The sequence below is a fragment of the Cyphomyrmex costatus genome, unplaced genomic scaffold (assembly GCF_001594065.2).
Source record: "Cyphomyrmex costatus isolate MS0001 unplaced genomic scaffold, Ccosl1.0 scaffold196, whole genome shotgun sequence".
In the NCBI taxonomy this organism is placed as follows: domain Eukaryota; kingdom Metazoa; phylum Arthropoda; class Insecta; order Hymenoptera; family Formicidae; genus Cyphomyrmex; species Cyphomyrmex costatus.
The window spans coordinates 378,484-393,691 of record NW_017275998.1 but is presented as its reverse complement, the minus strand read 5'-3'; the positions used below and the strand labels follow the sequence as shown (position 1 = coordinate 393,691).

Genomic DNA, 15,208 nt, shown 5'->3' with positions numbered 1-15,208 from the left:
CATGCGAAATTCGCGCATGTACCCTGGATGGCAAAGGCGCCGAGCCGCGCCGCGCAGCCCGACTAGATATATATATATATATGTGTGTGATCGCGTACACACGCATATACACAACGCGCGCGCACGCCCGACATTTCGGCCGGCCCGTTCGCCGCGGCTGCAGGCTGATCGAAAGAGCTGCTGCTCTGACCCTTCGTCCGCTTACGGACGCTCGCTACCTTAGCCCTTTAGTATACCTAGTTCCGTATACACGGGGGTGTTCCATTAGAACTCCACGGTTAATCCTTCCTGCATTACTGCAAATCCCGTAGCAACACGCGGACGCAATTAGAAAATTGTATTCTTGAAGTCTCTACGTGGAAAGGATGATTTTGCTGTTTATTTCAACAGAATTGTTCTCAGATGGCATTTATCTAAGAGTTTAGCTAGATACTGATCTGAAAGTAATTACGTAGGACACTCAAACTGGTTACTAGAATATGTCCAAATTTTTCACTGTATTGCTCGTCTAGTTTGAAATTTCTGCATAATTATTTTGATGGTTCAACGAAATCAATCAGGTTTGTAAATTTTTAGCTAAATTTTTAGATAGTTCAAGTAAAAGCTTTCTATCTACGTATATCACGAAATTCTTTTACAAAAGAAAAAATACAGAAATTAATTGTGCAATGCAAGCAAGAATTTTTCGTTTCTGGATCGCTAAAAAAATTGATTCGTTACGAGATTGGTTTGAGATCTCTTATTGAAAAAGAGGCGATTTAAAAAAAACGGTTTGAATAATTCCTTTTGCTTGGAAAAATCAATTGTTCGCAAAAAAAAATCGATTTAAAATCGCCCTTTCCGTTTGGAAAATTTACATTTTAATTTTCTTTTAAAGTCAGAACATCTCTTAAAAAGCTGCGTTTTGAAAGAATATGGAAGTATTATAGAATGATTGTTAGAATCAGGATATGAAAAGCTTAAGACCGATCTATTCGTCATCGATCATTTCGCAGAAAAGAGATAGCATCTGAATAATATAAGAGATGAATACAGGTCTCGATACATACATTTATTGTCTCGTATATTGGTTTTCCGACCGGTAGGCACATGACCCTCCAAATACAATTAAGTGTATTTTGCACGTAAATCAATACGTTAGTATTGCATCGCTGGTCACCGCAAGCAAAGTGTACTTTAGACGATTTGTAATTCGTTTCAGGTGTCAGGATAGAATTCTAGCATTCACTGTTTCATGTTATTTTATGTTGTTTATTTTATGATACATATACGTTTGTTTATTTTATAATGTACACTCTATATTTGTTTGTATATATATTTATTAGCAGAGAAAAGCGTTTATATTCATATTATTTCATGAAATGCATCTTTTATTCTTTTTTATTTTACTCTACCGTTATAATCGAAAAAATTTATATTCTCTCTCAATACATCAGCATCGATCATTCAAATATCGACTTGTTGAAAAAGAACAATGGTTTATTTTTAGAGCATTCTTCTTCCTGTAAAGGACAAGTTGGAGTACCTTGTTCAATAAAAGAATAAACTTTATATACGAAAAAATATATATGGTATTATAACAAACTGTGTTATAATGTTTTTGAATATTTTTTGAATACTGTATTTTGAATATTTTATACACCTACATATATTTTAAAATATTATATTTTTGTGTGTATACGTCGCATTTTGAGTTTTCATTTGCTACAATAATATAACACGACTGAAAAAATCAAGTTTTCCAGAAAATAAATTTGAAATTATTAAAATAATATTAACTTTAAAATGCAATATATTTTGATATAACAACTGATTGTAGAAGAATAAAATAATATTCTTTTGAAATACGCGTTTTTTCTTTATATATATTTCCATACATTTTTTTGCATGCAATTAAAAAGTAACAATTTTTTAGTTAATGTAACAAATGAGCAACGAAATGCTGCTTGCATTGCGTGGTATACAAGATTGCAAATAGAATTTTATTCTGAATTTCGTTACGAATTATATATTGGCTGAATCAGGTTTCAGGCACTCCGGAAAATATCGAGCAGATCGGTGGCATGCCGAATAAGGATCGTTGATGGTCCTTTGGATCGTACTTGTTCTAAGCGTCGTGCGGTCGAGAGAGGTTGAGATTCGGTGAGGTTCAGATTCGAATACCACCGTTTCAATCTTCAATAAGCTGACTGAGCGAGGCGCAACGCGACCGCGTTTAGAAAGTTGCTTTGATCGGTCGAGCGTGCACGAGCCCCGCGATTTTCGACGCTTATCAACGCGATACGCATGTAGCAGTGAGGCGGATGCGACGATAACGGAGCTCAATTCATCCAGTGTTATCGCCATAGCACGAACGAAGATAATATCATTGCATTGAATTCATCTTTTGTATTTCGCGATTCATATACATACACATCTATATCTGCTGCCTATTCTTATGGAATATCGCGATGTATCTTTCGTGCTCGTTTCACAACGTACATTATTAATTTTAATCTCAGTACAATTTACTCTTGTGCCCGTTTCTAGCGATGTAGATTAAGCTCAATATTAGTTCAAAATTTACTTTTATTTACTTTTTATCTTTTTCTACTTCTAAGAAAAAATTGTAAAATTCGAGGATTGCGCGCGCTAATTTCAACAATAAGATTAGAAATTCGAAGAATTAGAAAAAGATAAAAAATAAAGCTTTTTCTAATTCTAGAAGAGTAAATTAATCAAGATTAAAATTAATCTTACGTTGGAATAGAACCGGGCTTAAGTAATTAATCCAGATAAAGGTATCTCTTGTCTGTGCGCACAGGATCGCGCTTGTTTCTCATTTCTCTGGACATTTCAGTTTGGAATAGAGATTCTAATTTCGCGAAAGTTTTAGATTAAAGGGCTGATGATTTACTTTGAAAGCTTTGACATTCGAATTTCGAAACTTCAAACATTCGAAGCTTTCGGCATTAAAATCTTTGAAAATCGAAGTTTCGAAACTTTGATACTTCAATCTTTGAAGCTTCAAAGAGTTAGATTATACAATTATTAATTTAATATAGTTAATAATAACGAATATATTTTAATAAAAGGAAAATACGAACATATTTACATTAAAATCTTCGAGGATCAAAGTTTTGAAGATTCGAAACTTTGATACTTTAATCTTTGGAAATCTTCAAATTAAAATTATATTAAAAGTATAATGAAACTCGACAATTAAAAATTATAGAAATTAAATGGGCTGAGTCTAAGCTAGGAGGTTGAGATGTTTTTTTGATATAAATAAAATGTAAAATATATGAATATAAATTAAAAAGACAAATTAAGAGTCAAACATTAAAAATTTCTTTAATCACATAGTAAAAAGATAAAATTAATTAATATAAATTAACATGAAAAACAAGACTAAATACGAAAGTATAAAAATATATACATAAATATGAAAAAACAAGAACGAACTTAATACAAAAATAAAAAAGGCTTAATCAAACTTTACATGTTTCGACTCATGGATTGAATCTTCTTCAGAAGTAACAAAACGAAAAAACATCGTATAGATAAATCATTGGTGAAATAATGATGCATCCGACATCAAGGTAGAATATATGTATTTTATATGTTTAAATGTTGTTTAAACTGATGATGACTCAATGAAGGTAGAAACGTTTGTAATTTTTGTATTTTATATTTTATTATATTAAATATCATCTCGCATCCTTAGATAGTCTATTTAATTTCTATCTTCAAATTAATATTTATAATTACATCTAAAAGAAAAACTAATTATATAATCATTAATTAATTTAATATAATTAATATTAACGAATTATCAAGAATGAAGAAAGATACGGCGATAACCCGCAAACCTTCTGGTATAATTAAAGATAATATCCGTGAAAGCCTCAAATGCGTAATATTAACGAATATATTTTCGTAAAAAAATATGCAAACATATTTACAAATATTTATTACGAATATATTTTTACTTTTTTTTTTATTCACATATAAATAGCTTCAAAGTACAGTCTTAAAATGTTATAAACTAATCACAAACCGGTATTTATAATAGATTTTTATATTTGAGACTGTACTTAAGACAATCTTAAATATATATAGTGAACCGTATTATCAAGTCGTTTACGTAAGACAGTCTTAAAATAAAAACTAACCATAAATCAGCTAGAATTGTATTAGTCTTTTTAAGACTTAAAATAATTTTGAAATAAAAATAGACCACGTTAGTATATTTATAATTAGTTCTTATATTTAAGACTATCCTAAGTGACGTCTACAATGATATTTTAAAAACGTAAAATTTAATCTTTGTCATAAAAAATTGACCGATCATAGTCGATTGTTCTCCACACAAGTCCATTAGGAATACCATCTTACGAATACTGGCTTATTATTGTGATCAATGATTAGCAAAACTGGCGGGAATCTCTTCGTTCGAACGCCAATACCGGCAACAATGGTGGCGGCTGGTCAGCGACGCTGACAGCGAATTTGCACATCTACGTATCCGATGAGCCCAGGGTGGAAATGGCGGGGGCGGTGGCGACGGCGCCGTGGAATATTCTCGCGGGGCGTCCGGGGAACGAACGGGACGAAACGGGGCGCCGCGCCGGAGCAAGCGAGGAGGCGAGAATCGGCGCGATTTCGCAGCGCAGCGCAGCGACGGCCCTGGCCGGGGGTTGGTCTCTCTCTCTCTCTCTCTTTTCTGTCCGAGGAGGTGTCGTACGTAACTCGCGGTAACGACGGCGGCAGCGGCGGCTTTTGTTTCTCACGCGAGTGCTGCGGCAGGCGCGAAGAGTGGAGCGGCGGCGTAACGTAGAGTAGAACGTTACACGAGAGCCACCGGCAGAAGTAGAAGAGGAGTAGGAGCAGCGGAACAAAAGAAAGAGAGAGACAGAAGAGGGGAAGGGGACGGAAAGGGAGAGAGAAACAGCGTCGGGAAGCGCTGGCACGCGGTGTAGCGAAAAATGGCGAAGACGTTTCGCGCGGTGACGGTCTCGACTCTGTCAAACAATGGACAGTCCACGCCGAAGTACAACAAACCGGTCGCGCTCAATATCAATTACGACCCACAAGGCCTCAGCGTCGAGCTTGTCTCAGGTATGGACGCGACGATATACCCGCCCCAGCGGTATCCGTCATCGTCTCCGACACGGCCGACGGCGACGCGGCTGATCGATCACGCGACCAACCGCGACCCGGACGACATAACCACACTTCCCGTCGCCGTTACGCGACGAATTCTTACTCCTGGCCCGACTCGCAGCTTCCCGGAAGAACTCCCGATCGATTGCCCGGTCGATGTCGCGACATCATCCTTCACCGATTCGCGTCCTTCCCTCCTTCGTCAATTTGTCTTCCTTTTTTTTTTCCCCTGCTTGTGTGTACACGCCTCTCGGTTGTTGTAGAATGAATTGTACTTATTATTCTGCTTCTCGTCATTTGTTACATTACCGATACCGATAATGACGCTATGATAGCTCCAGTCGAATTCTATTGTTTACGTGATATTGACGCTTGTTGTATCTTATATAAGGAAATTTGTCTTATTATTGTTTATAAGAGAGTAGAGGACGACGTTTAGGAAGTTATTGATCATTGAAAATGTTGTTTTGAAAAATCAGAGAAGCGTCTTGATCATTTTTGTCACTGTTCTTCTTATTATTAACGCGCGATTATATGTTTTATTGAGTATTCTTTCTCTTTGATATATATAATAAGACATACGGAGAAGAAATAAAGGTTTTGAACGTTTGTTTCAGATGTTAGCAGCAGGGAGAAAGCGACTCTACTGGAATTCCCAGTGACTCCCAGTACCGAATGCTCTCGTGTATCATCACGGAGTTATGTTTTTACACTCGATACAGATAGCTTACTGATTACATTTGCTAATGAAACAGGTGAGCCAGCAATTTGTAGTCCAGTTTTCACGAATCTTTATACATCAAGTTTAAAAGATTGTTTACAATAAGAGTAGTATGATACAGTCAGTTGTAAGTTATAAGAAATTGATTGATTGCAATCAATGAGAAGAATAATTGATTATGATTGATCATTTTCTTATAGCTTATTAGGCAATATTACTATTGTAGACAGTTTATTATGTGGTAGAAATCAGAAGCATATATATATTTTTGTTTAATGACAATGACTACATTTACACAGACACCCTTAATCAGGTTTAATAACATCCGTAGTTATGAAATTAGATAATTATAGCTATTCTTCTGAAGAATGAAATGACTCTGATTGACCAGTTTTTAATTACGGAATGTTATTAAACCTGATTAAAGCTATCTGTGTAAACGTAGTCATTATCTCCCGTACTCTGATCCTGTAATTTTTAATAGCAGTTTGATATTGTTATGTCGTTGTGCAATTTTTTTTACCATATATGATGCAACAACAATATAATGATATCAAACTGTTGTTAAAAGTTACAGAATAGAAAAGTGTCCATAAGAAACACTTTAACATATATATTACATTCACAGATTTTCGCAATTTTCACTCACACATAGCAAAACTCAAGATGGGAAAAGGAGTGTCGGCATTTAATGAAAGAACGGAAGAATCCTCGGCGATGCAATATTTCCAATTTTATGGTTATCTCTCGCAGCAACAAAATATGATGCAAGATTATATTAGGACTAGTACATACCAACGAGCAATTCTGGGAAATTTATCTGATTTTAAAGATAAGGTTGTATTAGATGTAGGTGCTGGTTCTGGTATATTATCGTTTTTCGCTATACAAGCTGGTGCAAAAAAGGTATACGCAGTGGAAGCGAGCAATATGGCAAATCATGCCGAGCTTCTAGTTGCAGCTAATAATTTATCAGATAAAATAATAGTCATAGCTGGGAAAATAGAAGAGATCGATTTACCCGAGCATGTAGACTGTATAGTGAGTGAGCCTATGGGATACATGTTGTATAATGAACGAATGCTCGAAACTTATCTTCACGCGAAAAAGTGGTTAAGTCCAGGTAAATATCTTGAAAGAGAATTCATGACTTACATGTTATTCTTTGTCTTGCTGCTGTTTTCTTCTTTAATCAAACTATTCTTATGTTCAGGCGGGAGAATGTTTCCCTCCAGAGGTGATCTGCATATCGCACCTTTTTCCGATGAAAATCTGTATATGGAACAATTTAATAAAGCCAATTTTTGGTATCAGACATGTTTCCACGGAGTAGATCTCTCTGCCATGAGAAATAATGCCATTAAAGAATATTTTAGACAACCGATTGTCGATACTTTTGATATTAGAATATGTATGGCGAAATCTGTGAGGCACATAGTAGACTTCCAAACAGCTGATGAGACTGATTTACATAAAATAGGTATGGAATGAATAAAAATTATATAACACTGTGTTTATAAATGAGATATTACGCGATGCTGTCGCGACAAATAACAATTCTACAAATTGTATTTCTTTTAGAAATAAATGTCGATTTTCATATATTGGAGAGTGGTACATGCCATGGTTTAGCGTTTTGGTTCGACGTAGCGTTTATCGGATCAACACAACAAGTTTGGTTAAGTACTGCTCCTACAGAACCTCTTACACACTGGTATCAAGTACGCTGCCTCTTAGAAAACCCATTGTTTTGTAAAAGTGGGCAATTGCTCTCTGGAAAAGTCATTCTTATAGCAAATAAAAGGTGAGAGAAATGTATCTATTTCTAGTGTCTCTTATTTGACACAGTTACAATTTCCATACTTTGTTACAGATCTATTTCTCTACATTTATGTCATTCTCTTGTATACATACATATATATATATATAATAAATTTGTTTCAGACAATCCTACGATGTAACAATAGAACTAAAGCTTGAAGGAACAAATCTAGAAAGCAGTAACAACACCTTAGACTTGAAAAATCCTTACTTCCGATACACAGGCGCTGCAGCACAGCCACCTCCTGGTTTAAATAATACTTCTCCTAGCGAATCCTATTGGACGACTCTGGATGCACAAGGTGCTCGACAAGCGGTGAATATGGTCAACGGAATGTCAGTTAATGGTCTTGGCGAAGTCTCGATGGATACAAGCGCGACAGTAAATCCAAATAATTTGCTGGCAATAGGTAAGGTTTGGTTTGACTCTTCAGTGTATCATTATATGTATTAAAATTGTGCCGTGTGGAATATATAACATTTGTAATCAACGTTTTCTTGCCACATGCATCACGTCTTGGTGATTTTAATTCTTCGACATCTAAATTTCATACAAAACATATTTATGAAAACGTGTGTCACGAAATGTATGAAAGGGTGCCCACATGGTCGTTGAATAATCGGCCCACATTCTATGTATTCGCTATATGCAATATTTAAAACAAAATGTCTAAATATAACATTTCCTCAATGATAACAAATGACCATTTTTATAATCTGAGATATCCTAAAATTCCAGTTATTGCTCAAAATAAATCTTTTTCCTTTATCTACTATTTTTGCAGTTTATTTACCATAATGCATTTTACATATTGTATCATACAAAGATATTATAATTTACGCTTCTGTCAACGTTTTAAAATTTTATGATTTTACTGTTTTACTTTTAAAATCTTCTATTTTAACAGTTTTTCCACGTAAATATAAAATTTAAAAAAATATTAGCATGAAATAGAATATTTCCAAAACTTTATGTAGTACAAGAATGATTTAAAGTTATTAGATTTTTTAGTGTAGAAAATTTTTCTTTGTGTACACATTGAAATTGTGGTGTAGAAATTTCTATAGTTAATAATAATTACAGCGACGAACATTTAGATTAAAGCTATTGAATATTTTTGATTATTAGGTGCTGACATTATTATAATTACAGATTAATTCTTTATTACGTAAATGTCAAATTATCAAATTATTGCCGGACCTTTTTATTGTACTGGTACTTACGGGGAATGGACACAATATTTTATTATTCTACATCATGGAAGACATTTGTACAAAGAAGAAAAAGTTCCTTCTGATTGTTCTAATTTATATATATTTTGTAGAATCTGCGATTCATGTAAATAAATATGTTTTAGTAGTATGGATTTATAAATATTTAACTTTACTCTTTAAAATCCCATTTAAAAATAAATATATTCTTTTCCTCCCAACATTTAGATTTAAGTTATTATTCTATTATTTACTGTAATGAAATGGCGATAAATCGAGCAAATACCAAAAAAATAATTAAAAATCTATTGTTATCCGCCAATAGTGATGAATACAATAATGTAGTTTATATCTTTTTATTAAAATATTTATAAAAACATTTCTCTAGTCGTTTTACATAGTGTGTTAAAATTTTTTAAAATTATTATCTTTTTTAAAATTATTGACTGTTTCAAGTACATTTCAACTATTCTTTAAATCATTTTTATTTTATTTAATATAATCTTTACTATCTCTGTCTCCCTCTCTCTCTCAGTAAAAATTCAATATAAGTAGATCAGTGTAACTTATTGTTTTATTTTATATTTTTAAACTGTACTTTTTACTCATTTTATTCGTACATATAAAGAAACTGTACGAATTTTTATGTAACAGGAGGACAACCAAACATTCATCCAGGTTCCATTTCGAGTACAGGACGGGGTCGTGTGGGAGGTACAGCGACGAGCACACAAGCAGCACAATTAATAGGCGGTGGAATAACTCCAAATATGTTTACGTCACCTGCCACTGTAAGTACAGTTCAAAAATTGATATTTTCACAATAAGTTGTCAAAGCAATAAAGAATATATTTTATTTACAATGATGCTCTAGACAATATCACACAAGCATGAAATAATTATTCCGTTGAAAAATTGTTACAATATGCGTGTGTAGATAATATATATAGTTTACTATATATATACACATTTAATAAAATTTACGTGAGAGACGGAAACTAAAGCAATACGTCTGCTTGCGTGACTTTCGCGCTACAGCTTGGTGTTACTTTCCAGCAATCGCTGGTCCTCGGCAACACTTCTCATTACCCAGTGAATCCCAGCCTGATGATTGGTGACTACGTGACTCCTGGGAACGGCATATCGCCGCAGGCGTATCGGCAATGATCTATGGCGAAATCGTTTCTCGCCGAGTATTCCCGCAAAGTAAAACAATTACAAAACGATCGTAATAATAGTAGCAGTATTGGAGACATCAGCAACAACAGTAAGCAAGGCCGCAAACTGGTATTTAGCTCCCCAACCAGTAAGCTTCGCCTCTCGTCCGCCGTACGAATTTTAAGTACCGTCGACCTGGCTAATTTCAATTCAGATTTTAGCCACAACAACGTTGCTTATTCAAACAGAAGTACAGCCAGTCCTGAGTTTGCGTTCGATTGGAATCCTATCAGGAATAAGTCTCAATTGGAGGCACGTTGGAAAAGACTGCGAGCCGTCCTCTCGTAGTTGTCATTAGCTCTCATACACTCGATTTTTATTTGGTCGTCACTTAGAAAAGAAAAGGAAAAAGAAAAGATCTTCCAAATCGACGTGCATGCTTGCCAAATATATCCACGTGAAAATATAATATTTTTAATGACAATATACAGTCTCGTCGCTATAGTATAGGCATCACTATTTTACGAAGTCTTGACATAAATTCGTGAAACGATAACTTATAATAAATGAGAGAATCGGGAATGATCGCGCGTTGCGTGATCCGTTTGTTTTACTTCAAATTGAGATGATTTAGAATCGACTAAATACTTGAAGACAGTCATATTTTACTAAGCTGTGTCGTTGGCTTGGTTGGGTTTCGATATCAAGCAAACTTTTACACGAGTTTTTAGAATAGGAAAAACAGCGACGTTTCGAACATTTTGAGAAGTGCAAAGAGCAATAATACATTAGGATCATATGTTGTAAAGCACTCTGTGGCATTACCTGTTATTCAGATGTCTCTTGCGCTTGTTTTAATCGACATGTTTTTATTTCGTTAGCATGACACAATATGCGAGATAGTACAACTTTGTATGAGTATTAGAGCTATATTGCCGCATATACTTCAATCCTGTGTAAATTCGTATTGAGACGTTTTAATTGTTTAAAGGGTGTGAGGCAATTATTCATCAGGTGATTATGTTTCGTAGATAAATTGTATATATATCTAAATGTATGATGCAAACATAGGTCGTGGGATACTTCATCCAGAAAAAAAAGACGGCTATTAATAAAAATTATCCCAAATTATGAACGTGACATGTTACATTTCCATGATATGTTCATGTAGTTGCAGGTTTATTACAAACCCATTACATATACTGGAAAAGAACCGCTCGAATGAAATCTTATAGGTTTATATAATATGATTTATAAATCGTAAAGCATAGCTTTGCGTTATACTTAATTTTTTATATATATTTTGTAATTGTGAGAAATGTCTGTTTTGAAAGATCCTTTGTAAAAACTCTAATCTGTGTGTGACGTTAAGTTTCGAGTTATATCGTTCACAAATTAAAAGAAGTATGTATATATCATATGTGTGTGTAATTATTTATATATATATGTAATTACTTATAAATAATTATGTGTATATGTATATAATTATATATATAATATAATTAAAAATTAGTTTTGCGTTATTAAATTTTATTTCACATTTACATATATAATTTGTACATTATAATTTTAATAGAATAACTAATAATGAAAAGTCTTTGAAAATGGACATTTATTTGCATTCATCATTTGTACACATAATAAATAGTGATATTTGGAAACACGCATACTTTCTGTATTTATAACATGAAGTATAAACAGAAATTTATGGCTATAATGACTTTCATCGTTTTTAACCCTTTTCATTCGATAATACTATAATATAAAATTCATTGCACAATTATTTATTGTCTATTGTACTTCTCTCACAGTTTAATTAATCGAAAAAACAATCATATTAATATTCATTAAAATAATATTTAATAAAATTTTTATTAAATTTCTAATTTTTTATTATCAATGATAACACAAAGAGTGTAAAGGGTTAAATGGTGAAAACATTAAACTATACAGTACATCGAAAGTACAGTCTTGTGTAAGCAAAGTAAATATGTGTTGGATGTGTTACATCCCATGTGCTTAATAATGCTTTATTCGATTAAAAAGTTTTCAGCAAATAAGTGTGAGAATGAGAGAGACTGCCAATTGTCACTATGGAGAATACTGTACATACACATATATTCTCAATTAATTTCTATATATTGTTTAAGAATAATACCAGTCGATCCACCAGAAATAGTACAACTGGATAATATTTTTAGATTTGAAGATGTAGACGTCGTTTTGAGATATTGACATAATTAGAAATTATAAATAGTCGAGATATAGTTTAGTAGTACAACAGTTGTTTGTGAGGTGAAAAAGATGATTTTCAATCGTGTTATCCTGTAAAGAATTTTGCGGTAGAATTTTATTTTTTGAAGAAACAAAAATCCCACGGTAAAACTAGACAATAAATCGTGATTTATTGAAAAAAGAAGACTAAATAGTCTATATACATATTGTAGATATCTTCACATCTAGAAGAGTTATTCAAACGTCCTGTTCCTGGTGAACTGTACGCGTACAACACTATCCTAAGATCTCGAGAGGACTCTTAAGTTTTATTAGGTTTTAAGGAAGTCACACTTTATTTGTTATCTACACATACTTGCCATTTGAATGCACCTCTCCTAGTTACCTCATCGCCGGTGAATGAATATGACGATAATTTTACACAGCAGCTTTTCACGCGTTACTTTCACGGTTACCCTTTGAATCGAGAAACTCGATGCGGGAGGCGATCACGCGATGCACTGGCGCACTTCAAGAATCAAAGCTAGATAATTTGTACTTATTTTTTACAGGATCTTTTCGTACCTTGCGTGCACTTGCGAATAAATATGCGCGTCGCTATTTCTCGATGAAGTATTTCCCGAGAACAGAAGTACCATATGCTTGTTAATACGCGCCTTGGCACATATACAAACCAATCTCGTGACAGGCATTCCACAAGTGCTACTAATATTGCATGGTTTGTTGTAATAATTAATATAAGGACTTGCTTCTTCCATCGTTTCTTTGGGTTAGCAACACCTAGAACATAATTTCGTCTTGTTTGCTTATCTTTTGTATATCGGAGTCATCGAAACATCAAAGATTTAATCGCAATATTAAGGGCGACAAGACTTTAATATCGACTACGTTTCTAAGTGTTGCTTTCGGCGTTCTCTTACATTGATGTGTGCGTTTTTCATTTTGTACCGTTAGAATATCGAATATATAAGACTGCTACACCGCTTGGAAAAACATACGCGATATTACATATCTCATCCCAGTTACATTCTTTGCAAATTTTGTCGTTTAATTTTTATACCGCTCTGAGTTTTTTGTTAATTTTACGCAACACTGATATATAAGTATAATAATATTTTGTTGGAAGACACGCATATCGGCTTCTTCAAGTCACATTTATTTTTCAATTGGATTTCAAACATTTTATTCCTAAACTGGGGTACACTTCGTTAGCTAGCTGTTGCTCGTGTATGTTTTCTGGCGGTATATCCGAGTATTAAGTAGTCCAGCAGTGTTATATAGGAATCTGTGCGTTTCAACGACTGAAAACTATATAAGATATCTCAGGTAGTTATGCGAGCTCGAAGAATGCCTTTACTGCGCTAAATGTTTGGATTTAATTCGGTTCTTTAAGTTAAGTTTGTCGCAATTCGACACTATGATAACAGATGCAGTGCAGGTGTAGGTTTCCGTTTACGATTCACATCCTAGTAAAACGTGGCATGACTTGACGAAAACATTGTATAATCGCATAAAATCAGATTATATACAAATATAATCTATAATGTAACTGTGTAGTAAAATTGATCAGTCATGTTTAAAATAAGTTTTTCTCGAACTGATGGTTTCCTTCGTTGTACCTGTGGGACTACTCGTTCGTGATAATTCTTCAAGGAATGTTTTGGCAATACATTTCTGCGTTTTTTTAGCAGATAACATTTTGAATGTGTCTATACATTTAATTTTAATGTAAAAATGACGGCTTATTTAAAGATTATTTTGCAGATTACCGAAGCTTCGAATTCCAAAACATACAATTTATATAAAAGTATGTCGCTTCTGCCGTGCACATATGAAAATAAAATTCTACGTAAATGGAAGAGAAACAATTTGACGACGCATCATTTGAAATTGTAGTACTTACAGATAACAGGATTACAGTAAAGCAGAGATATCGTTTTTAACATGACATTACTAGTATGTTATATTCATTGTAAATACGACAATATTTTTGCAGCAAACGCAGCCTTTTTTACCATTTATAAGAAAATTTTTTTGCTGCGCACACAATTCTAGATTCGTTTGTTGGATGCAAACAAGTTTAACAAATCACTCATGATGTACACGCTTATATTTTAATAAGTTTTAATAAATTTCATGTAACGATGCATCACATCATGATAATTTACTGTCAATTAATTATTAGAATTATTTTTGTAAGCAATAGATTTTGACGTATAGTTTATTTCGACTGTATTAAGCTGAATTATGGAGTATGTTTAATTAGGAGGATACAAATATAAGTTTATGATAAATTATTTGATTTTAAAATCCGCCGAGCAATTTTTGTGTGGAATTGAGATCTTTTCCTCTTCTCTCCGAGAGCCTCATTTTTAATAAAAATATTTCAACGAATTGTCTAGCATGTATATGTATTTTATGTGATCATTAAATCTTTTTGCAAATATGATCTGTCAATTGTAATCTTTTATATTAATACTTAATGTTATCATTGTGTTTCAGCATTAAAGGAAAGCAATTGAGAAAATAATATTTATTGTAAGTAATACAATTATTTATAATATATATACATATATACTTTATACATATATATGTATATACAATATAATAATATGATTAATTTCACATATAATAGCAGAACTCTTTTATGCTGAAATAGCTCTATTCCTCTGTAAATAGAAAATTTTGTTTAGCTTTATTGCATATTTGCACATGATTGTATATGACCCACGTGCACAGTTTGCTTATAAAAGCGAATGAAAAATAAAACGCGTAACATTTTCATTTTATGCGCATCATTAGAGTTATTTTATGCACGTTATTAGAATAAGAATAACATTTCAAGGAAGAATAAAGTTCGGTTATATTAAAAAAAAATTGGGCAAATTTCTTTCCTTGCTGTTTCATAGAAATATA

The 15,208-nt window shown here is 33.2% G+C and overlaps 1 protein-coding gene across 3 annotated transcripts; it reads left to right on the top strand.

Annotated features, from left to right (window-relative positions):
* Window positions 1–4,668: 4,668 nt before the first annotated feature.
* Art4 (arginine methyltransferase 4) lies at window positions 4,669–10,428 on the top strand. Of its 3 annotated transcripts, none has more exons than XM_018538669.1 (8): window positions 4,669–5,100; window positions 5,763–5,900; window positions 6,495–6,989; window positions 7,080–7,346; window positions 7,448–7,670; window positions 7,811–8,097; window positions 9,554–9,690; window positions 9,956–10,428. In XM_018538669.1, the coding sequence occupies exons 1-8, from the start codon at window positions 4,968–4,970 to the stop codon at window positions 10,064–10,066; spliced, it is 1,791 nt and encodes a 596-aa protein (XP_018394171.1). In that variant the 5' UTR covers window positions 4,669–4,967; the 3' UTR covers window positions 10,067–10,428. The 3 variants fall into 3 exon arrangements, with proteins under 3 accessions (XP_018394171.1, XP_018394170.1, XP_018394172.1); XM_018538668.1 differs by having other exon boundaries at window positions 9,938–10,428; XM_018538670.1 differs by lacking the exons at window positions 9,554–9,690; window positions 9,956–10,428 and adding an exon at window positions 8,841–8,916.
* Window positions 10,429–15,208: the final 4,780 nt, after the last annotated feature.

What these genes read in the sequence shown, in the direction of transcription:
- Art4 (XM_018538668.1), top strand. Translation starts at nt 4,968, where the DNA reads ATGGCGAAGACGTTTCGCGCGGTGACGGTCTCGACTCTGTCAAACAAT. An exon ending in TACATTTGCTAATGAAACAG is followed by an intron (nt 5,901 to 6,494) that starts GTGAGCCAGCAA and finishes TTACATTCACAG; the next exon opens with ATTTTCGCAATTTTCACTCA. An exon ending in AAATAATTTGCTGGCAATAG is followed by an intron (nt 8,098 to 9,553) that starts GTAAGGTTTGGT and finishes TTTATGTAACAG; the next exon opens with GAGGACAACCAAACATTCAT.